Raw genomic sequence first — 25172 nt, forward strand, 5'->3', positions numbered from 1 at the left:
TTGCCGGGACTGGATGAGATGTACCTCAGGCTGCTGTGGGAGGCAAGAGAGGAGATTGCTGAGCCTCTGGCAATGATGTTTGCATCATCAATGGGGATGGGAGAGGTTCTGGAGGGTTGGAGATGTTGTTCCTTTATTCAAGAAAGGGAGTAGAGATAGCCCAGGAAATTATAGACCAGTGAGTCTTCCTTCAATGGTTGGTAAGTTGATGGAGAAGATCCTGAGAGGCAGGATTTATGAACATTTGGAGAAGTATAATATGATTAGGAATAGTCAGCATGGCTTTGTCAAGTGCAGGGCGTGCCTTATGAGCCTGATTGAATTTTTTGAGGATGTGACTAAATACATTAATGAAGGAAGAGCAGTAGATGTACTGTATATGGATTTCAGCAAGGTATTTGACAAGGTACCCCATGCAAGGCTTATTGAGAAAGTAAGGGGGCATGGGATCCAAGGGGACATTGCTTTGTGGATCCAGAACTAGCTTACCCACAGAAGGCAAAGAGTGGATTTAGACAGGTCATATTCTGCATGGAGATCAGTGACCAGTGGGGAGCCTCAGGGACCCTTACTCTTCGTGGTTTTTATAAATGATCTGGATGAGGAAGTGAAGGGATGGGTTAGTAAGTTTGCTGATGACACAAAGGTTGGAAGTTGTGGATAGTATGGAAGGCTGTCAGAGGTTACAGCGGGACATTGATAGGATGCAAAACTGGGCTGAGAAGTGGCAGATGGAGTTTAACCCAGATAAGTGTTAAGTGGTTCATTTTGGTAGGTCAAATATGATGGCAGAATATAGTATTAATGGTAAGACCCTTGGCAGTGTGGAGGATCAGAGTGATCTTGGGGTCTGAATCCATAGGATGCTCAAAGCAGCTGCAAGAATTGAATTTAGGAGCCGAGAGGTAATGTTGCAGCTATATAGGACCCTGGTCAGACATGATGGAAATAGGGAGCAAATAAGGTGCTTGAGGAGTATAAAAAGTGCAAGAAAATACTTAAGAAAGAAATCAGGAGGGCTAAAAGAAATTAGATTGCTTTGGCAGTCAAGGGGAAGGATAATCCTAAGAGCTTCTACAAGTATATTAAGAGCAAAAGGATAGTAAGGGATAAAATTGGTCCTCTTGAAGATCAGAGTGGTCGGCTATGTATGGAACCTAAAGAAATGGGGAGATTTTAAATGGATTTTTTGCATCTGTATTTACTAAGGAAACTGGCATGGAGTCAATGGAAATAAGGCAAACAAGTAGTGAGGTCATGGAACCCGTATAGATTAAAAAGGAGGAGGTGCTTGCTGTCTTGAGACAAATCAGAGTAGATAAAACCCCAGGACCTGACAGGGTATTCCCTCGGACCTTGAAAGAGACTAGTGTTGAAATTGCAAGGGCCTTGGCAGATATATTTAAGATGTCGGTATCCACGGGTGAGGTTCTGGAGGATTGGAGGATAGCTGTTGTTCCGTTGTTTAAAAAAGGTTCTAAAAGTAATCCAGGAAATTATAGGCCAGTAAGTTTGATGTCAGTAGCAGGTAAATTATTGGAAGGAGTACTAAGAGACAGGATCTACAAGTATTTGGATAGACAGGGACTTATTAGGGAGAGTCAACATGGTTTTGTGCGTGATAGGTCATGTTTAATAAATCTACTAGAGTTTTTCGAGGAGGTTACCAGGAAAGTGGATGAAGGGAAGGCAGTGGATGTTGTCTCACTGGACTTCAGTAAGGCCTTTGACAAGGTACCGCATGGGAGGTTAGTTAGGAAGAATCACTCGCTAGGTATACATGGTGAGGTAGTAAATTGGATTAGACATTGGCTCAACGGGAGAAGTCAGAGAGTGGTAGTGGAGGATTACTTCTCTGAGTGGAGGCCTGTGACTATTGGTGTGCCACAGGGATCAGTGCTGGGTCCATTGTGATTTGTCATCTATATCAATGATCTGGATGATAATGTGGTAAATTGGATCAGCAAATTTGCTGATGATACAAAGATTAGAGGTGTAGTGGACAGTGAGGAAGGTTTTCAAAGCTTACGGAGGGATTTAGACCAGCTGGAAAAATGGGCTGAAAAATGGCAGATGGAGTTTAATACAGACAAGTGTGAGGTATTGCACTTTGGAAGGACAAACGAAGGTAGAACATACAAGGTAAATGGTAGGACACTGAGGAGTGCTGTAGAACAGAGAGATCTGGGAATACAGATACTTAATTCCCTAAAAGTGGTGTCACAGGTAGATAGGGTAGTAAAGAGAGCTTTTGGTACATTGGCCTTTATAAATCAAAGTATTGAGTATGAGTTGGAATGTTATGGTGAGGTTGTATAAGGCTTTGGTGAGGCCGAATTTGGAGTATTGTGTGCACAGTTTTGGTCACCAAATTACAGGAAGGATATTAATAAGGTTGAAAGAGTGCAGAGAAGGTTTACAAGGATGTTGCCGGGACTTGAGAAACTGAGTTACAGAGAAAGATTGAATAGGTTAGGACTTTATTCCCTGGAGCGTAGAAGAATGAGGGGAGATTTGATAGAGGTGTATAAAATTATGATGGGTAAAGATAACATGAATACAAGCAGGCTTTTTCCACTGAGGCTAAGAGAGAATAAAAACCACAGGACATGGGTTAAGGATGAAAAGAGAAAAGTTTAAAGGGAACATGGGGGGGGGGGCTTCTTCACGCAGAGAGTGGTGGGAGTGTGGAATGTGCTACCAGATGAAGTGGTAAATGCAGGGTCACTTTAAACATTTAAGAAAAACTTGGACAGGTACATGGATGAGAGGGGTATGGAGGGATGTGGTCTAGGTGCAGGTACAGTGGGACTAGGCAGAAAAATGGTTCGGCACAGCCAAGAAGGGCCAAAAGGCCTGTTTCTGTGCTGTAATGTTCTATGGTTCTATGGCCGAATGACCTGATTCAGCTCCTATGTCTTATAGTTGACAGAGGACCACTGCTTTGATGATGAATACAAGAAACGATCTCTTGCATGGTTCGGTGGAAAAAGCCTTATCATGTGATACAGCCTACCATATCTTTACTTACCAGGTTTCTGAGACAACGCCAAGTCTTTGGTTTGCGCGTCCATGGAGCGCGCATTGTTCTATGGGAGTTGTAGTCCCAATTTGTTAATATTCCTTTCAAGTCCAGATGAAGGGTCTCAGCCCTAAACGTCAACAGTTTACTCTTTTCCATAGATGCTACCCAGCCTGCCGAGTTCCTCCGGCATTTTGTGTGTGTTGTTTGTTGGTTTTGCTGCATTTGCTCAACATGAAACTACAATTTCCAGTAGGCGCCGCAACGCCAGAGTCTCACGCGCCTCCTCGTCGTTTCCCGGGTAACCAGAGCAGCTTCATCCTGCGATGCCTGCTGGGATCCGTAGTCCGCTCAGCCTCCACTAACCCCACCGGCCCCTGCCGTTTCCGGCTGACAAACTACAAAGGCGGCGCCGCCCGCCTTGCGCAGGCGCAGTTTGGAATATTATGGGGGAAGAAAATAGACAGCGCTGGCGGCAGCTCGCACACGATGAAGAGGCGGCTTTGCTGTCGGTGAGGTACCGGCTGTGAGTGCGGGCGGAGAATGGGGGACGGCGGGCAGGATATGAACGGGAACCCGCTGGGCTGCGAGCCCCACGATGGAGACCAGGAGCTGGAGCGGGCGCTATACCAGTGGCTACTCTGGGACCAGGTCCGTATCTTTACCCCGCACGCATTGTTTACCCCAGAGTTCGCTCCCTCCCTCCCAGCCTTTCCGTTCAGTCTGTTTACCTTCGTTATCAGTGCGGGTTGTCGCCATTCGGCGCGACTGTTGGCATTGAAAAAGCGTTGCTATTGGTAACAGTGGGTGGCCGACTCCTTTAGATGGTTCTGGGTGGGAGGAGGAGGTGAAGATTGCCAGATGGTAATAATCCTGTTAGGATTGGAGTGGCTGGGCGTTGACAACTGTGATGGTCCTGTTGGCGTTTGAAGGGTTGATGGAATGGGCAGTTGGGCTTGGGGTAATGAGCGTTTGTGATGCACCTGATATGAGGTTAGAAGGGCAGTTGATGAAGATCTGTGTAAGCCTGGAGGGATGATGATTTTGATGGGGTTCTAAGGGCTGGTGTAGCGGCCAGTTGGTGAGGGTCCAATTCGGTATTGAGGGGCTGGGAATACCCAGTTAATGATGGTCCTGATGGAGATACAGAGGCTGAGGAAATGAGCATCTCTTCAGATGCGTGAACAGTCAAATGCTCCTGCAGTGAGCAGGAATTGTTTTAAATATGTCACATGAACTTTAGCATTGAAATTGTGAGGTCACCTCTGTAGAACAATCTGGTTAAGTGAAAATTATCATTTGTTCTATTTAAATAAATTTAGTAACTGCACTTGCAGGGACTGGAGACAGACAGACAGACATACTTTATTGATCCCAAGGGAAATTGAGTTTCGTTACAGCCGCACCAACCAAGAATAGTGTAGAAATATAGCAATATAAAGCCATAAATAATTAAATAATAATGAGTAAATAACGCCAAGTGGAAATTAGTCCAGGACCAGCCTATTGGCTCAGGGTATCTGACACTCCAAGGGAGGAGTTGTAAAGTTTGATGGCCACAGGCAGGAATGACTTCCTATGACGCTCAGTGTTGCATCTTGGTGGAGTAAGTCTCTGGCTGAAAGTACTCCTGTGCCTAACCAGTACATTATGGAGTGGATGGGAGTCATTGTCCAAGATGGCATGCAACTTGGACAGCATCCTGTTTTCAGACACCATCGTCAGAGAGTCCAGTTCCACCCCCACAATATCATTGGCCTTACAAATGAGTTTGTTGATTCTGTTGGTGTCTGCTACCCTCAGCCTTCTGCCCCAGCACACAACAGCAAACATGATAGCACTGGCCACCACAGACTCGTAGAACATCCTTAGCATCGTCCGGCAGATGTTAAAGGACCTCAGTCTCCTCAGGAAGTAGAGACGGCTCTGACCCTTCTTGTAGACAGGCTCAGTGTTCTTTGACCAGTCCAGTTTATTGTCAATTCGTATCCCCAGGTATTTGTAATCCTCCACCATGTCCACACTGACCCCTTGGATGGAAACAGGGGTGACCGGTGCCTTAGCCCCCCTCAGGTCCACCACCAGCTCCTTAGTCTTTTTCACATTAAGCTGCAGATGATTCTGTTCACACTGTGTGACAAAGTTTCCCACCGTAGCCCTGTACTCAGCCTCATCTCCCTTGCTGATGCATCTAACTATGGCAGAGTCATCAGAAAACCTCTGAAGATGCAAGACTCTGTGTTGTAGTTGAAGTCCGAGGTGTAGATGGTGAAGAGAAAGGGAGACAGGACAGTCCCCTGTGGAGCCCCAGTGCTGCTGACCACTCTGTCTGACACACAGTGTTGCAAGTGCACGTACTGTGGTCTGCCAGTCAGGTAATCAATAATCCATGACACCAGGGAAGCATCCACCTGCATCACTGTCAGCTTCTCACCCAGCAGAGTAGGGCGGATGGTGTTGAATGCACTGGAGAAGTCAAAAAACATGACCCTCACAGTGCTCGCCGGCTTGTCCAGGTGAGCGTAGACATGGTTCAGCAGGTAGACGATGGCCTCCTCAACTCCTAGTCGGGGCTGATAGGCAAACTGGAGGGGGTCTAAGTGTGACCTAATCATAGGCCGGAGCTGCTCTAGAACAAGTCTCTCCAAGGTCTTCATGATGTGGGAGGTCAATGCCACCAGTCTGTAGTCATCGGAGCCACTGGGGCGTGGCGTCTTCGGTACAGGGACGAGGCAGGACGTCTTCCACAGCACAGGAACCCTCTGGAGACTCAGGCTCAGGTTGAAGACATGGTGAAGTGCTCCACATAGCTGGGGGGCACAGGCTTTGAGCACCCTGGGGCTGACACCATCCGGGCCTGCAGTCTTGCTTGGGTGGAGACGTTTCAGCTGTCTTCACACCTGTTCAGCAGTGAAGCCCACCGTGGTGGTTTCAGTTGGGGGAGGGGTGTAGTCATGAGAGCAGGGTGGGGGGCTGTGAGGAGGGGTAGGAGGGGAGAGTGGAGTATGTGTTGGTTGGTTCACCAGTGTAGTGCCAGGGATGGTAGGTCTGTTGTAGGAGGTGAGATTGACTAAACTGAGCCTCAATATCTTGAGTAAGGAGGAATAAGATGTGAAGATGTTCCAATGTGAAGATGCCCCCCTTGGCTGAGGTGTGTCAATCAGAGTGGGTGGGTCACTCTCTCTGTGGCATGAATGTGTTCTTTCTGATGTAAGGTGACCAAAGTTGTGTACACTACTTAAAACTGAGCAACACCTCATATTCCTTGGCAGCCTCCAACCTGTTGGCATGAACATCGATTTGTCTAACTTTGGTTATTGTCTTGCCCCTCTTCCTGTCTTTTTTCATTCCATTCTCACCCCTTCCTCTCCTCACCTGCCCATCACTGACGACACGTTCAAAAGACAATGCCTCGTGAAGGCAGCATCCACCATAAAGTACCCCTACCACCCAGGTCATGCCTGCTTCTGTTTGCTACCATCAGGGAGGTGGTACAGGAGCCTGAAAACACACACTCAACATCTCAGCTTCTTCCCCTCCACCGTCAGATTTCTACATGGACAATGAATGCATGAACACTACCTATTTTTTGGATGGATATATATTTTTTTTTTTAATTTATTTTTTTTCGTACTGTTGCCAAAAAAACAAACCACATCATATGCAGTGATGTTAAACCTGATTCTGATCTCCTTTACATCCTATGGCTTCAACACCTTTTCTATCACTGATGCTAAGAGTGCAGTTGGTGCTTTTTTTGAAATCGCCTTTGTTTATCCCAGCTAGCCCAGGGTTCCTGAGTGAAGAAGGGTTTCTCTAATCCTACAAAATATTGGGTGTCTGATGCTTTATTTATCTAGCTTAGCTAATACCAATATTTCTAGGTAGCAATGTTAAAAATGGGACTTTTGAGTTTAAATGGATAGGATGATCCTTGCACTATGTTTTAGCTTCTTATTGGATAAACCACAAGACCCTATTCACCCTCTCGTGGAACAGAAGCCTGTTATTTGACAAGAGGGTCTCGGCCCGAAATGTTGACTGTTTATTCTCCTCTGTAGATGCTATGTGATCTGCTGAGTTCCTCCAGCATTTTGTGTGTGTTGCTCAAGATTTCTAGTATCTGCAGAATCTCTTGTTCTTACAATAAAATATCTCCATTTCACAATTTGAAGCAAATAGTTCTCATAGTTCGAATCCACCTTTAACTCCAAAATCTACACTTGGTTTAAATGTTTCTCTTTTAAATAGTCTTTCCATTTCTGCAAGGTCAAGGTTCTGACCAGTTGCACAACTGGTGTGGGAATTGCAAGGCATCTGACCTCAAATCCCCACTGAAGATTACGAAGACTGCTGAGAGGACTATTGGGTTCTCTCTTCCACCCATCAGATAAATATCAGGAGCACTGCATAAGCAGGGCCCATAGCATTGTCAATGATCCTGCTCATCAATCTCTTTGACCCCCTACCATCAGGCAGGAGGTACCATAGTATTAGGACGAGAACTGTTGGGATGGGAAACAACTACTTCCGTAAAACTACTGAACTCCTTGCCACCGCCCAGGTCTCATCACGTATGAAATGCCAGTGACGTTATACTATTTACATTTTAATTTGTATCACCCATGCACCTATGAAGGGAGCAATTCCTTTGAAATGCTGAATGGAAAAGTGAGGAGAATATATGGTGATGGGGGTCTTGCTGGAAATGGCAAACCTTGGAAACAATAACCTGTTGCATATGGAGGTTAATGCAACAGAAAATGAGAACCAGCGAAACTCCATTCTTGCAAGCACGAAGAAATCTGCAGATGCTGGAAATTCAAGCAACGCACACAAAATACTGGTGGAACGCAGCAGGCCAGGCAACATCTATAGGGAGAAGCGCTGTCGACGTTTTGGGCCGAGACCCTTCGTCAGGACTAATCTTCACCAAGGCATTGAGTGATTGCAATGATCTGTACTAAAGGAAGAGAAAGTGCTTCGTAATGTCCAATATAATTGCTTCTTTTCTGTAAATGTTAAAGGGAGATCCTGGAACATAGAACAATACAACACAGGAACAGACCCTTCAGCCCACAATGTTGTGTCAAACCAAATAAACTAAAATCAAATGGGCAACTAAACTAATTCCTTCTGCCTACACAATGTCGATCTCCTTCTATTTTTCTCCAATGTATTTGCCTCTGCTACCACCACAGACAGCATTCCAGGCACCCACCACTCTCTCGGGGGGCGGGGGGGGAGGGAGAGGGAGGAACCTGTCCCACATATCTCCATTGAACTTGCCTCCTCTCACCTTAAATGCATGCTGTGTGGTATTTGACCTTTCATTGCTGGGAAAGAGGTACTGTCTGTGCCTCTCATGGATCTCACCTTGGTCTCTGCCATTCCAGAGAAAACAAACCAAGTTTGTTCAACCTTACATTTTAGAACATGCCTTCTAATCTAGGCGACATCCTGGTAAACCTCTTCTGCACCCTCTTCAAAGTCTCAACATCCTTCCTAGAATGAGTTGACTAGAACTGTATGCAATACTCCTGATCCTGTTGTGTTTTTCAATTTCTTCCATGAAAAAAAAATAGCCTACTGTAGTTAGTGGTTTAGGTTTCTGGAAGTAAGTTATTTACTTAATTGTGGAATTTTTGGGCCTCTGTAACTCTGGGAACTTAAAATTCTCCGTGAGTTATCTTGTGAGTACTGAGGATTTTACAGGCAATACTAAACCCATCTTGCTGAACATATACTGATTTGCAAGTGACTTCTGTGAATTTTAATTTGCCGCTTAGCAATCTGTTAATTATATGCTGATCTGACTTGTAAAATCGCAGAAATCAAGAGTCAAAATTCAAAGTAAAGCTTATTGTCCAAGTACGTTTATGTTACCATGAAATTCATTTCCTTGCAGATGTTTACAGGAAATAAAGAAATACAACAGAATTTCTGGAAAACAATACACAAAGATTGACTAATATGCAAAAGAAGATAAATCTGTGCAAATGAAAAAGACCGTAATGAGAACATGAGTTGTAGTTGAGATGAGTGAAGTTATCCATGCTAGTTCAGGAGCCTGATTGTTGTAGGATAATAATTGTTCCTGAACTTGCTGGTGTGGGACCCAGGGATCCTGTACCTGCTGCTCAATGGGAGCAGCAAGAAGAGAGCATGACCTGGATGGTGGGGGTCAGTGATGATGGATGCTGCTTTCTTGTGGCATTGCTCTGTGTAGATGTACTCAGCGGTGGGGAGGAGGTCTTTTCCTGTGATTGACTGGGCTATATCCAATACTTATGTAGATTTGAAGAAGCTGTAAAAATCAAATTAGAAAAGAAAAAAATTAAGTCTTCAAATAAAAGCCAATCTGAGAAAGGTTTAATTTTGATTTCTGGGGTTTTTTTCTGACATTGTGTGTTGACTCTTTCTGCGGTTTGTTTTGAAGTATGTCTAGCTAAACGTACTGTGGACGGATTCAGTGCTGTACAGGGTCTATCAGCTGAACGTACTGTGGACGGGTTCAGTGCTGTCCGGGGTCTGTCTATCAGCTAAACGTACTGTGGACAGGTTAAACAGGGTTCACTGTTGAACTTCAGTCACAAGCATCCTTATCCTTTTAATGAAGCATTGGCTTTTAAAGCCAATATTTGTTTTTGAAGATAATCTTTTTTAAGTGCTGTGCTATGTCAGAAATTCATCATCTGTTGTCACAAGTTAATTTTTTAAAACCAGCATGCTAAAATGTGTTTTACAGTACCTTGATGATTTAATGCTGACCCATTTTGGAATTATTCTAACTGGATTGTTTGGTTTTTTTTAAAGACATATTGCACAGTAACAGACTCTTCTGGCCCAGTGAGGCCGCGCACCTAATCACCCCGATATGACCAATTAACTACTAACCTGTACTAGTTTGGTATTTGGGGGCAAACTGTCCTGGCTCAACAAGCCGTGCTACCCAGAAACCCAGCTACAGTATTTAACCCTAGCCTGAACGCAAGGCAATTTACAATGACCAATTAACGTACTAACTTTGAACCATGGGAACAAACCAAAGCACCCAGAGGAAATCCATGTGTTCACGGAGAGAAAGTAGAAATGCCTTACAGAACTGTATATTAGCTTGTAGTATTTTAATGTTTTAAGCAACACACACACATAATGCTGAAGGAACTCGGCAAATCTGGCAGCATCCATGGAGGGGAATAAATGGTCAACTTTAGGAGGAATTGGGAGCTAGGACTTTCTTGAGCAGATTGTGCTTTTACTCCAGATTCCAGTATCTCTGATGTCTTATGTTTCTGTTATGTTCCCCCCCCCCCCCCCAATCCTTAATGCACTTGAACCTCACTTCAAAATTGTTAAACCATAGTACAGTCTATTTAAAAAGTATTCCCTCGCCCCAGCTTGGAAGTTCTCATGTTTTACAACATTGAATCACAGTGGATTTAATTTGGCTTTTTTTGATACTGATCAACAGAAAAAGACACTCTGATGTCAAAGTGAAAACAGATTTCTACAGAGTGATCTAAATTAATTACAAATATGAAACACAAAATAATTGATTGCATTAGTATTCACCCCCTTTAATGTGGCACACCAAATCATCACTGGTGCAGCCAATTGGTTTTAGAAGTCACATAATTAGTTAAATGGAGATCACCTGTGTGCAGTCAAGGTGTTTCAATAGATTGTAGTAAAAATATACCTGTATCTGGAAGGTCCAACTGCTGGTGAGTCAGTATCCTGGCAAAAACTACACCATGAAGACAAAAGAACACTCCAAGCAACTCTGTGAAAGGGTTATTAAAAAGCACAAGTCAGGAGATGGATACAAGGAAGTTTCTATGTCACTGAATATCCTTGAAGTACAGTTAAGTCAATCATCAAGAAATGGAAAGAATATGGCACAGCTGTAAATCTGCCTGAAGTAGGCTGTCCTCAAAAACTGAGTGACTGTACAAGAAGGGGACTGGTAGGGTAGGCTACCTAGAGATCTTTGACAACTCTGGAGGAGTTGCAAGCTTCAGTGGCTGAGATGAGAGAGACTGTGCTTACAACGACTGTTGCCTGGGTGCTTCACCAGTCACAGTTTTATGGGAGAGTGGCAAAGAGAAAACCACTTTTTTAGTGGGGGTGGAGGGGGGGTGGAAGAAGAACTCAGGTGAAATCTCAGCTAGAGTTTTCCAGAAGGCATGTGGGAGACTCTGAAGACTGTTGGAAGAAGGTTCTATGTTCTGAAACCAAAATTGAGCTGTTTGGCCATCAGACTAAATACTATGTTTGGCGTAAGCAGCAGGCAGCGGAAGGCTTGTGAAAGTAGAAGGTAAAATGAATGCAGGAAAATACAGAGAAATCCTGGTGCAGTCTGCAAGAGAACTGCCATTTGGGAGATTTGTTTTCCAGCAAGACAATGACCTCAAGCATAAAGCCAAAACTACACAGGAATGGCTCAAAAACAACAAAGTTAATGTCCTGGAGTGGCCAAGTCACAGTCTAGACCTCAATCCAACTGAGAATTTGTGGCTGAGCTTTAAAAGAGCTGTTCACTCATGATTCCCATGCAATCTGTCAGAGCTTGAGCAGTTTTGTAAAGAAGAATGAGGAAAAAACTGCAGTGTCCAGATGTGCAAAGCTGATAGAGACCTATCCACACAGACTCAAGGCTGTAATTACTGCCGTAGGTGCATCTACTAAATACTGACAAAGTATCTCTCCATTCTTTGCACATTCATGTACCTATCTCAGAGCCACTTGAACTCCTTTATCATATTTGCCTCCACTACCACCCCGGCAGCATATTCCATGCACCCACAACTCTCAGTATGTATGTATATACAAGTTGCCCTACAAATCTCCCTCATACCCTCTGGTATTACCTATTTTGACCCTGGGGGAAAAATACAGGCTCTCTACTCCATCTACATCTCTCTTAATCTTAGAAACTTCTCGTCAGGTCTTCTCTCAGCCTCTGCTGTGCCAGAGAAAGCAACCCAAGGTGTTAAGATGTTAACCTAAACATCTGCAAACTTGTAGATGGAGTTAGAGCAGAACATGGCCACGTAATCATGAGTGTACAGAAGTGAAGTGGAGAGCTGAGGCTATGCTCTTGTGGGGCACCAGTGTTGAGGATGATCGTGGTGGAGGTGTTGCTGTCTATCCATGCTGATTGTACTCTGTTGGTCAGAGTCAAGGATCCAGTTGCGGAGAGAGGATTTGACCCCCCCTTCTCCTGTTTGGTGATGAGTTTGCTTATAATGATATTGAATGCTACTGTAGTCATTGAATAAGATAGACTGGCATGGGTGTCTTTACTGTCCAAATGCATCAGTTGTTGTAAATAATTTGGCTAAAACTTTGAAAAACTTCTTTAGATGTGCAGTGGAGAGTATATTGACTGGTTGTAACACGACCTAGTATGGAAGCACCAGTGTAGTGGATATGGCCCAGATCATCACAGGTAAGGCCCTCCCCATCACTGAGCACGTCTGCACGGAGTGTTGTTGCAGGAATGCTGCATCCATCATCGCGGATCCCCACTATCCAGGCCGTGTTCTCTCCTCACTACTGCCATCAGGAAGGAGGCACAGGAGCCTCAGGACCCATGCTACAGGGTTTAGGAGCAAATTGGAGACGAGTCTTATTGTGTGTTTTATAATTCTATAACTTACAGAAATTAATGTTGCTGGAATCAATCCCACTTGTGCATGTCAGTTAACCCTCAACCTGGTTTAGTTTGTCTGTCAAAAAGCTGTGGCCGCTGTCACATGAAATAGCTACTTGGAGCCACAGGTGAGAGCTGCGTGTCTGAGACCCAAAGGTGAGTGAGTAATTCCGGAGTTGACACAACAATCCCCTCCACTAGAGGTGCTACCCCTCCTGGAACACCCTATACACCCCATCTACCTTCTGTATATAATAAAGTGGCCACTGAGTGTATATGCCCTCTACTTTCAGTCTCCCCTACCTCATAAAAGACTGTGCCCATTCCCTATTTTATAGATCTTTGTAAGGTCAAGCCTTGGTCTCCTTCAGTTCAAGTAACCGGTCCCATCCTATCCAATGTCTCCTCATAATTTAAGCCCTTCAGTTACAATAACATCCTTGAGGATCTTGTCTGCAACTTTTCTAACTCAATCTTATCCTTCTTATAGCTGCAACCGGAAATGCATGCAATACTCTAAGTGCAACCTCACCTGCTTCACGTATACCTGTGTTCTCAGTATTGTGTCTAATGAAGGCAAGTGTGCCTTCTGCCCCCTTCAGAATTAAATTTATTATCGTTGACATATGTAGTACAGTGCAATACAAAAATTACCATAAGTTACAATCAGAACTATGTTTCTTATAAGTACACAGTACTTTGTTTGCAAAAAATGAGGTAGTGCTCATGGTTAATTCAAAAATCTGATGTCAAAGAGTAAGAAACTGTTCCTGAAATGTTGTGTGTCTTCAGGCTCCTGTACCACCACCTTGATGGTAGCAATGACAAGAGAGCATGTCCTTCACTTTGTCTACCTGTTTGGCTGCTTCCAGCAAACTATATTTATACCCTGAGGTCTGCAGAACAGGAAACACTCTGCACAACCCTGTTATTCATAATTTATGCTGTCATTTACTGCTGTGAATAATTTACTGCCTGTGTGAGACAGTGTACAGATGGCTGGTCAGTGTGTGTAATGGGAAAACATTTAACTAGGCTGAAACCTGCTGGATTATCATTAGTAGTAACCATCAAAATGAAAGTTTATTTTCAGAGGTTAGCGACTCCACTCGTGATTCGTGATTTTATATATTAAAAAAGGGCACAACTTTGTGGGAGAGATGTTGTTGCCTCTTATTTATTGTAATCTGTCAGAAAGTCAAGGATCCAGTTGCAAAAGGTGTCATTAACTCCTAGGGTCAGGAGTTTGCTTGGAATTATAGCATTAATGGTGGAGCTGTAATCAATAATTAGAATCAGGATTAATATCACCAGCACAAAGTTGTGAAATTTGTGAACTTAGCGGCAACAGTACAATGCAATCCATGATAAATATTTTTTAAAAGTAAATCAATTACAGTAAGTGTGTGTTTGTGTGTATATATAGAAATATTTCTATACACATGAATATTAAATAGTTAAATGAATAGTGCAAAAAAATAATATTTTTTAAAAAGGAGGTAGTGTTCATGGGTTCATGTCCATTTAGTTAACAGTCTAATGTAAACTGTCTTACCAGTGGTCCCCAACCACCGGGCCGTGGACCAGTACTAGGCCGCAAAGCATGTGCTTCCGGGCCGCAAGGAAACGGTATGATTTGGCGATATGAAACGATATGAATCAGCTGCACCTTTCCTCATTCCCTCTCACGCCTACTGTTGAACTTGAACGCACGTGAGGTCATCAGTGGGTCATTAACCTACAACTACTCGATGAGTTAAAAAACAAACGTCGCTTGAGTGTTTCTTTGGAAGAGGTGGTAGGAGATATAAAAGGCCTAACGATGATGATAACACAGAGACAGCTGAGGCCGAGACTGCAAAAAAAAAGAAAGCTTCCTTCAACAGAAAATACGAGTCATACATAAAATATGGCTTTAATGTGACCGGTGACTCGCACGCTCCAAGCCACCGCGTGTGATATGTGGAGACAAGCTGTCCAGTGAGCAATGAAACCCTTAAAACTGATTCGGCACCTTGAGTCCAAGCACCCTACACTTAAAGACAAACCTGCTGAGTTTTTTGAGCGGAAAAAACATGTGCAAGTGGGACAGAAGCAAGTGCTGAGAGCCACCACCTCCACAAATGCTGCTGCTTTTACCAGTGTCGTACTTAGTGACTAGCCGTATTGCTAAGGCTAAGAAGCCTTTCACTGTTGGTGAAGAATTAATTCTGCCTGCTGCCAAGGACATGCCGTGAACTGTTGGGAGAAGCTGCAGCTAACACAAAGGCACAGGTTTCTCTTTCAGCTACCATAGTTTCAAAGAGAATCAACGACACAGCGGAGGACATCGAAGGACAGTTGTTGGAACAGCTTAATGAGTCACCATGGTATATCATCCAGGTTGACGAGTCTACCAATGTCAACAACAAGGCAATACTGCTGGTTTATTTGCGATATATATTTAAAGACGATATGCACGAGGATATGTTGTGTGCACTGCTGCTGCCAACTAACACAGCTGGGGCAGAACTATTCAAGTCTTTGAATGACTACATGTCAGGCAAACTGGACTGGTCATTCTGTGTTGGAATATGCACAGACGGGGCTGCAGCTATGACTGGACGGCTGTCTGGTTTCACTACCCGAGTCAAAGAGGTTGCTCCTGAATGCCAGTCTACACACTGTGTCATACACAGGGAAATGCTGGCTAGCTGAAAAATATCACCTGATCTTAACAGCATATTGAGTGAAGTTGTTTGAAGTTATCACATCAAAGCAAAAGCCCTTAACTTACGTCTGAGCAGCTTTGCAAGAAAATGGATGTAGAGCACAAACACCTTCTCTTACACACTGAAGTCAGGTGGCTATCAAGGGGGAGAGCCCTGGCCAGGGTTTTTGAATTAAGAGATCAGCTACGAAGATTTCTTTCAGGAAAAAAGTCACCACTGGCAGCACACTTCAGTGACGAGGAGTGGATAGCAAGACTCGCTTATCTGTGTGACATCTTCAACCTGCTCAATGAACTCAATTTGTCACTTCAGGGGAGAATGACAACTGTCTTCAAGTTGGCAGATAAAGTGTCTGCTTTCAAAGCCAAACTGGAACTGTGGGGACGGCGAGTGGACACGGGCATATTTAACATGTTCCCAACATTAGCTGGGATTTTGGGAGAGACTGAGGCTGCACCGTCCTCACAGCTGGTGCGCAATCACCTATCTTCGCTGTCGACAGTTACTTCCCAATCACAAATGACCCAAGACGTGCAAAGGAATTGTGAATGTCCCTGGTGAATCATCCATGTCAGCGCGGGAAGAAGATCAACACCTCAAGCTTGCAAATGATGATGGGCTGAAAAGTATGTTTGACAAAATATCTCTGCTAGCATTCTGGATCAAAGTCAAGGCTGAATATCCTGAGATAGCCACGAAAGCACTGAAAACGTTGCTTCCATTTCCAGCATCATATCTCTGTGAAGCGGGATTTTTTATAATGAATGCTATGATGCTTAAAGTGTTATGATGCTATTGACTTATAAGTGACTTATAGTTGACTTATCACTATATTCATGCAAGGAAAATATACGCTGTGTGTTTAATATTAAATTTGTTAGATAAACCCTTTTAGAAATGAAATTGAGTGTATTAGCCATTTATAAGTGACTTATAGTTGAATTATCACCTATATTCCGGTTGCGGTTAATACCCCCCCCCCCCCCCCCAAACCACCGTTGGCCGGTCTGCAAGAATATTTTCAATATTAAACCAATCTGCGGTGCAAAAAAAGGTCTTTACTGTCCAGATGCTCCAGGGATGAGTGTAGGGCCATAGATCTGTTTCCATGATAGGCAGATTACAGTGGGTTGAAGTTGCCTCAAAGGCTGGAGTTAATGTGCCACGACCAGCCTCCTGAATCAGAACCGGATTTAATAATACTGACACATGCGTGAAATTTATTGTTTTGTGGCAGCAGTACATTGCAATACATGATTTTAAAAAACAATGAATTATAACTATAACATTTAAGTAGTGCAAAAGAAAAAAAAAAGTGAGGTCACATTCATGAGTTCATTGACCACTCAGGAATCTAATGGTGGTAAGAAGCTGTTTCTAAAACGTGTGCCTTCAACCTCTTCCCTGATGGTAACAATGAGAAGAGGACATATCCTTTGTGATGGGGAATCCTTAATGTTGGATGTTGCTTATTTGAGGCATCGCCTTGAGAAAATCTCCTCAATCCTGGGGAGGCTAGTGCCCATGATGGAGCTGGCTGTGTTTGCAATCCTCTGCAGCTTTTTCTGATCCTGTGCAGTGGTCCCTCCATATCAGATGGTGATGCAACCAGTCAGAATGTTTTCCACAGTACCATCATGAAGCAATTTCATGATGGTGGATGTCAGAGCCACTGGGCAGTTGTCATTAACACAGTGGTCATCACTTTGTCTTTGGTATTGGGTTTTTAGGTATTTGTTTTGAAGACCTCCTTATCTGGGTGATAACCACAGGTTGAAGCAGGGATTGAATCCTAAGAACTTTCTACAGGGGCATAATTGAGAGCATCCTAACTGGCTGGCTGCATCACTGCCTGGTATGGACTCTGCAGAGAGTGATGCAGACAGCCCAGCGCATCTGTAGATGTGAACTCACCACTATTCAGGGCATTTACAAAGAAGGGTGTGTAAAAAGGGCCTGAAGGATCATTGGGGACCAGAGTCGCCCCAGCCACAAACTGTTCCATTTACTACCATCCAGGAAACGGTACCGCAGCATAAAATCCAGGACCAACAGGCTCCTGGACAGCTTCTTCCACCAGACCATCAGACTGATTAACTCATGCTGATACAATTGTATTTCTATGTTATACTGACTGTCCTGTTGTACATGCTGTTTATTACAAATTACTATGAATTGCACGTTTAGATAGAGACATAACATAAAGAGTTTTACTCCTCATTTACGTGAAGGATGTAACTAATAAAGTCAATTCAATTCAATATACTCTCCACTATACATCCATAGAAGTTTGTCAAAGTTTTGGATGTCATGCCAAATCTTTGCAAACGTCTTAAGAAAGTAGAGGTGCTGCCGTGCTTTCTTCATGATGGCACTTGTGTGCTAGACCCAGGGCAGATCTTCTAAAATAACACCAAGGGATTTAATGTTGCTGACCTCCTCCCCCAGTGAGGACTGGTTCATGGACGTCTGGTTTCCTGCTCCTGAAGTCAATAGTCATCTCCTTGGTCTTGCTGACATTGGTTTTAGAACAGGTTATAACCTCTCACTCAATCTATTTTCTGGATATTTTTTGGTCACTTATAATTGTTAATCTCCAAGTTAAAAATACCTAAACCAAATTAAACTATTTGAAGATATCCTTGCGTATTGCTTTTTAGTAAACAAACTATCAACAAGCTTCTCATGCTTGTAATATGGACTTGTGGGCATCATGCTATTGTGGTGGGTAACGTAACACTTTATAGCGCCAGAAATTAGGGATTAATTCCCACCGCTGTCTGTAAGGTGTTTGTACGGTCTCCCCATGACCACTTGGGTTTCCTTTGGGTGCTCTGGTTTCTTCCATCCCTCCTGTCTGTCCAACAATCTCTTTGACCTCCTACCATCAGGCAGGACATATTAGGACGAGAACTGTTGGGATGGGAAGCAGCTTCTTCCGTCAGGCTGTAAGACTACTGAACTCCCTGCCATCACCCAGGCCTCCTCACATACGAGTGCCAGTAGTGTTATACTATTTACTTTTTTAAGTTGTGTCATAAATGTACCTTACTATTTGTGGTAATAATACTTAGTGTGTTATGTGTGTGAGTTATATGTATTGTGTTGTGCTCCTTGGTTTGGAGAAATGTTTCATTTGGTGGCATTTGTGTACAGTATGTGGCTGAATGACAAACTAAACTTGAAAACTTACATTTAAGGTTAGTGAGTTATGAGCATCCTGTGTTAGTTTTGGAAGTGTAGCGATACTTGCAGACTGCCCTAGCACATCCTCCAACTGTGGTTGTTGATGCAAACAACATATTTCACTGTATATTTCAATATACATGTGACAAAAAGCTAGTCTTTAGTGCTGCTTAGACAAAGAATTTAATTTATTGATTGCAAGTTGGGCAGGAGAGATGATTTTTGCCAACAGACTATGATGTGTTTCATTATTCTTTAATCAGTTATTTCATTGCATGCAGAACCCCAAGACAAAAGCGGAGATTGAGAAGCTGCAGCATGATGGGAAGAAGAAAGAGCTGCGAGATCGCCTATGCTACAGAATGACGTTTGGCACTGCGGGGCTGCGATCGGCAATGGGTGCAGGCTTTTCTTGCATCAATGACCTGACAATCATACAGTCCACACAGGTAGGTGAAGCCAAACTTCAGACCTTGTAAATCCATGCTCATGAGGAACATGCAAGGGAATATCATACCATTCAAGATCTCAGCCTGAATCATTGGCTTTTTATTCTTTTCCATAGATGCTGCCTGACCAGCTGAGTTCCTGTAGCATTTTGTGTGTCGCTTTGGATTTCCAGCATCTGCAGAATCTGTTGTTAATGTTTATCAGTAACAATTTAGCTGTTAGGCTATTGGGTGGGAGCAATATCACAGATGTGTATAATCCCATTCTTGCTGTAAATCTACTGTTGAGTCTAAGAAGCAGACATTGCCAGTTTATGACCATAAGGCATAGGAGAAGAATTAGGCCATTTGGTGCAATGAGTCGTGGCTGATTTATTATCCCCCTCAACCCCATTCTCCTGCCCTCTCCCCGTAATGTTTGACATTCTTACTAATGAAGAGTTAGAGTGACACTGTTATTAACCTCACTTTAAATATACATAATGACTTGGCTTACACAGCCATGTGTGGGACAGACTTTAGATTCAAAGTACATTTATTATTAAAGTATGTATGCAGTATACACCCCTGAGATTTGTCTTCCCACGGCCAGCCACAAAGCAAAGAAATAGTGGAACCCATTCAAAGGAACATCTCAGCCTCCCAATGTGCAAAATTGTGAAAATGGCAAAAACCAAAAAACTGAGAATATAAAATATCAAACCACAAAGTCATGAAAACAGTTTTCATTTCAGTTCAGTTCAAACTAGCACTATCATTCATTGACTGCAGGCCACAAAGCCAGTCTGCCCAATCAAAATCACACAAAATAGTAACAAAATGGAGCAACCAGAAACACATCATAACATGAACTAAGGAGTGCAATCCACAAACCACGTTGATTAAACCTTGCCCAAAACCCAGGCACCATTCTCCAGCAGCATCGACTGGGAGGGAGAGGAAGACCAATTGAACGCAGACATCTTTCTCCAGGAGCAGAGAAAAAGAGACCAATCGAACACAGGAACTTTGGGGGAGAGGAGAGGAGATAAAAAAGCAGGCAGATGGCACTGAACATTTACATTCTGCACTCCTCATCGATTTCAATCTTCCTCAACACTTTAATCTGCGAGATGTGGAGTTGATCGTGCTCTCACCTTGTCTCCAGGATTCTTGGCCTCCAGCCCACCCATTTTGCTCAAAACCTCACCGAATGCCCTTGGAGACAACAAAATGCCAAATTGTTTAATCTGGTGCCGGCAGCGGTCTAACCGAAGGATGTTGCCTTTGGTTGTGTTGTTTGCTGGTGCCATCTTCTCCATACATACCAGCCTCTAGAAAAGGGATAAGGAGGATTTTCTTTAGCCAGATGGACTTCCTTGTGTTCTGAGGCTGTGCCCTCTGTCCCTATACTCTCCTACTATTGGAATCATCCTCTGCACATCCACTCTATCCAGGCTTCCCAATATTCAATGTTTCAATAAGATTTGGCACGACTGTGCAAGCGTGTGGACGTCACCGAGTTAGACCAGCGGGGAAAAGTTTAAAAGGAGGACATCTTCATAGAGCGGGTTTCAGAGGTGCAAGTGAAAGAGTAGAGGGAGACAGAGTAGGAGGGCTTTGGCTCAATGAGGCTTAGGCGATAATGGGTTGAGGTGTGGGAAGCTACGTGTGAAAAATAGAAGCAAGAAGTATGTCTATGAGGCCAATGTTCTGTACTGGGTGTCAGATGTGGGAAGTCAGGGGGTCTCCCAGCCTCCCCGACCGCCACATCTCTGCCAGGTGCATTGAGCTGCAGCTTCTTAGGGAACTGGAGATGCAGCTCGATAATCTTTGTCTGGTTGGGGAAAGTGAGGAGGTGATAGAAGGAGCTATAGGCAAGCAGTCACACAGAGGCCTCGGGAGACATAAGTGGGTAACAGTCAGGAGAGGGAAGGGCAAGTGTCAGGAACTAGAGAGTACCCCGGTGGCTGTCCCCCTTAACAATAAGTACTCCTGTTTGAGTACTGTTGTGGGGGAATGGCCTACCTGGGGGGAAACAACAGTGGCTGCGCCTCTGGCACATAGTCTGGCCCTGTGGCTCAGGAGGGTAGGGAAGAGGATGGTAGCAGTGATAGGGGATTCTATATAGTTAGGGGGTCACACAGGCAATTCTATGGATGCAGGAAAGAAACATGGATGGTAGTTTGCCTCCCACGTACCAGGGTCTGGGATATTTCTGATCGTGTCCACGATATCCTGAAGTGGGAAGGTGAACAGCCAGAGGTCGTGGTACATATTGGTACCAACAATATAGGTAGGAAAAGGGAGGAGGTCCTGAAAACAGACTACGGGGAGTTAGGAAGGAAGTTGAGAAGCAGGACCTCAAAGGTAGTAATCTTAGGACAATGAGTATAGGAATAGAGTGAGGTGGAAGATAAATATGTGGATGAGGGATTAGAGCAGAGGGCAGGGATTCAGATTTCTGGATCAATGGAACCTCTTTTTGGGGTAGGTGTGACCTGTACAAAAAGGACGGGTTACACTTGGATCACAGGGGTACCAATATCCTGGCTAAGTTGCTAAGGCTATTGGAGAGACTTTAAACTAGAATTACTGGGGGGTGGGAACCGAACTGAAGAGACGGTGGAAGGGGAAGTTGGCTCACAAATAGAGAAAGCTTGTAGACAGTCCGGGAGGGAGGTTAGGCAGCTGATAGAGAGGGGATGCATGCAGACCAGTGGTTTGAGATGTATCTATTTTAATGCAAGAAGCATCATGAACAAAGTGGATGAGCTTGGAGCGTGGATCAGTACTTGGAGCTATGATGTTGTGACCATTACAGAGATTTGGATGGCTCAGGGGCAGGAATAGCTACTTCAAGTGCCGGGCTTTAGATGTTTCAGAAAGGACAGGGAGGGAGGCAAAAGAGGTGGGGGCATGGCACTGCTGATCAGAGATAGTGTCATGGCTGTAGAAAAGGAGGAAGTCATGGAGGGTTTGTCTATTGAGTCTCTGGGTGGAAGTTAGAAACAGAAAGGGGTCAATAACTCTACTGGGTGTTTTTTATAGACCACCCAATAGTAACAGGGACATGGAGGAGCAGATAGTCAGACAGATTCTTGAAAGGTGTAAATAATAACAGAGTTGTCGTAGTGGGAGATTTTAATTTCTGAAATATTGTTTGGCATCTCCCCAGAGCATGGGGTTTAGGTGGGGTGGAATTTGTTAGGTGTGTTCAGGAAGGTTTTCTGACCCAATATGTCGATAAGGCTACAAAAGGAGTGGCTGTACTTGATCTGGTATTGGGGAAATGAACCTGGTCAGGTGTCAGGTATTTCAGTGGGAGAGCATTTTGGAGATAATAATCACAATTCTATCTCCTTTACCATAGCATTGGAGAGGATAGGAATAGACAAGTTAGGGAAGTATTTAATTGGAGTAAGGGGAAATATGAGGCTATCAGGCAGGAACTTGGAAGCATAAATTGGGAACAGATGTTCTCAAGGAAATGTATGGAAGAAATAGACAATAGACAATAGGTGCAGAAGTAGACCATTCGGCCCTTTGAGCCTGCTCCGCCATTTTGAGATCATGGCTGATCAATTACTATCAATACCTGGTTCCTGCCTTGTCCCCATGTCCCTTGATTCCCCTATCCATAAGATACCTATCTAGCTCCTTCTTGAAAGCATCCAGAGAATTGGCCTCCACTACCTTCCGAGGCAGTGCATTCCAGACCCCCACAACTCTCTGGGAGAAGAAGTTTTTCCTTAATTCTGTCCTAAATGACCTACCCCTTATTCTCAAACCATGCCCTCTGGTACTGGACTCTCCCAGCATCTGGAACATATTTCCTGCCTCTATCTTGTCCAATCCCTTAATAATCTTACATGTTTCAATCAGATCCCCTCTCAATCTCCTTAATTCCAGCATGTGCAAGCCCAGTCTCTCTAACCTCTCTGCGTAAGACAGTCCAGACATCCCAGGAATTAACCTCGTGAATCTACGCTGCACTTCCTCTACAGCCAGGATGTCCTTCCTTAACCCTGGAGACCAAAACTGGCAAATTTTCAGGGGATATTTGCATGAGGTTCTACATAGGTACGTTCCAATGAGACTGGGAAAGGATGGTAGGGTACAGGAACAATGGTGTATAAAGGCTGTTGAAAATCTAGTCAAGAAGAAAAGAAAAGCTTACAGAAGGTTCAAAAAACTAAAGATAGAGATCTAGACAACTATAAAGCTAGCAGGAAAGAGCTTAAGAATGAAATTAGGAGAGCCAGAAGGGGTCATGAGCAGGCGTTGGCAAGCAGGATTAAGGAAAACCCCAAGGCATTCTACAAGTATGTGAAGAACAAGAGAATAAGATGTGAGAGAATAGGACCAATCAAGTGTGACAGTGGGGAGGTGTGTATGGAACCGGAGGAGGGAGCAGAGGTACTTGGTGAATACTGAAGCAAAGTATTCATTACACAAAAGGATCTTGGTGATTGTAGGGATGACTTACAGTGGGTTTAAAAGCTTGAGCATATAGACATTAAGAAAGCAGATATGCTGGAGCTTTTGGAAAGCATCAAGTTGGATAAGTCTCCAGAACTGGATAAGATGTACCCCAGGCTTCTGTGGGAGGGGATTGCTAAGCCTCTGGCAATGATTTTTGCATCATCAATGGGGATGGGAGAGGTTCAAGAGGATTAGACGGTTGCAGATGTTGTTCACTTGTTCAAGAAAGGGAGTAGAGATAGCCCATTATAGACAAGTGAGTCTTACTTCAGTGGTTGGTAAGTTGATGGAGAAGATCCTGAGAGGCAAGATTTATGAACATTTGGAGAGGCATAATATGATTAGGAACAGACAACATGGCTTTGTCAAAGACAGGTTGTGCCTTACTAACCTGATTGAATTTTTTGAGGACGTGACTGAACACATTGATGAAGGAAGAGCAGTAGATGTAGTCTACATGGATTTCAGCAAGGCATTTGATAAGGTACCCCATGCAAAGCTTATTGAGAAAGTAAGGAGGCATGGGATCCAAGGGGACCTTGCTTTGTGGATCCAGAATTGGCTTGCCCACAGAAGGCAAAGAGTGGTTGTAGACGGGTCAAATTCTGCATGGAGATCGGTGACCAGTGGTTTGCCTCTGATCTGTTCTAGGACCCCTTCTCTTTGTGATTTTTATAAATGACCTAGATGAGGAAGTGGAGGAATGGGTTAGTAAATTTGCTGTTAGGGGTGTTGTGGATAGTGTGGAGGGCTGTCAGAGGTTACAGTGAAACATTGATAGGATGCAAAACTAGGCTGAGAAGTGGCAGATGGAGTTCAACCCAGATAAGTGTGAGGTGGTTCATTTTGGTAGATCAAATATGATGGCAGAATATAGTATTAATGGTAAGACTCTTGGGAGTGTAGAGGATCAGAGGGATCTTGGGGTCTGAGTCCATAGGACACTCAAAGCTGCTGCGCAGTTTGACTCTGTGGTTAAGAAGGCATATGGTGTATTCAACTGTGGGGCTGAGTTTAAGAGCTGAGAGGTAATGTTGCAGCTATATAGGACCCTGGTCAGACCCCACTTGGAGTACTGTGCTCAGTTCTGGTCAGCTCACTACAGAAAGGATGTGGAAACTTGGCCTTTTCTCCTTGGAGTGACAGAGGATGAGAGGTGACCTGTTAGAGGTGTACAAGATAATTAGAGGCATTGATCGTGTGGATAGTCAGAGGCTTTTTCTCAGGGCTGAAGTGGCTAGCATGAGAGGACACTATTTTAAGGTGCTTGGAAGTAGGTACAGAGGAGATATCAGGGGTAAGTTTTTTTTACGCAGAGTGATGAGTGCATGGAATGGGCTGTCGGCAACAGTGGTGGAGGTGGATACAATAGGGTCTTTTAAAAGACTCCTAGATAGGTATATGGAGCTTAGAAAAATAAAGGGCCATGGGTAACCCTAGGTAATTTCTGAAGTAAGGACATGTTCGGCACAGCATTTTGGGTGGAAGGGCCTCTATTGTGCTGTAGGTTTTCTACGTTTCTATTTCCTCTCATCCTTCTGAGCTCCAGCAAGTACAATACCAGAGCCATCAAACACTCCTCTAATGTTCACCCTTTCATTCTTGGGATCATTCTCTTCAATCTTCAATCTTCTCTTGACTGTCATGATATCCTTGTTTAAATAAGGGGTCCAAATTGCTCA

The 25172-nt window shown here is 43.9% G+C and overlaps 1 protein-coding gene across 1 annotated transcript in view; it reads left to right on the forward strand.

Moving 5' to 3' along the window:
• The first annotated feature begins 3472 nt into the window (after positions 1-3472).
• Positions 3473-25172, forward strand: part of LOC140727108 (glucose 1,6-bisphosphate synthase-like) — a 146867-nt gene continuing 125167 nt past the window's right edge. The window contains exons 1-2 of the mRNA XM_073044378.1: positions 3473-3673; positions 18859-19026. Of these exons, the coding sequence (XP_072900479.1) occupies positions 3566-3673; positions 18859-19026 (276 nt within the window). The 5' untranslated portion in view covers positions 3473-3565. The remainder of the gene's footprint in view (positions 3674-18858; positions 19027-25172) is intronic.

The sequence above is a fragment of the Hemitrygon akajei genome, chromosome 4 (genome assembly GCF_048418815.1).
Source record: "Hemitrygon akajei chromosome 4, sHemAka1.3, whole genome shotgun sequence".
Lineage (NCBI taxonomy): Eukaryota > Metazoa > Chordata > Chondrichthyes > Myliobatiformes > Dasyatidae > Hemitrygon > Hemitrygon akajei.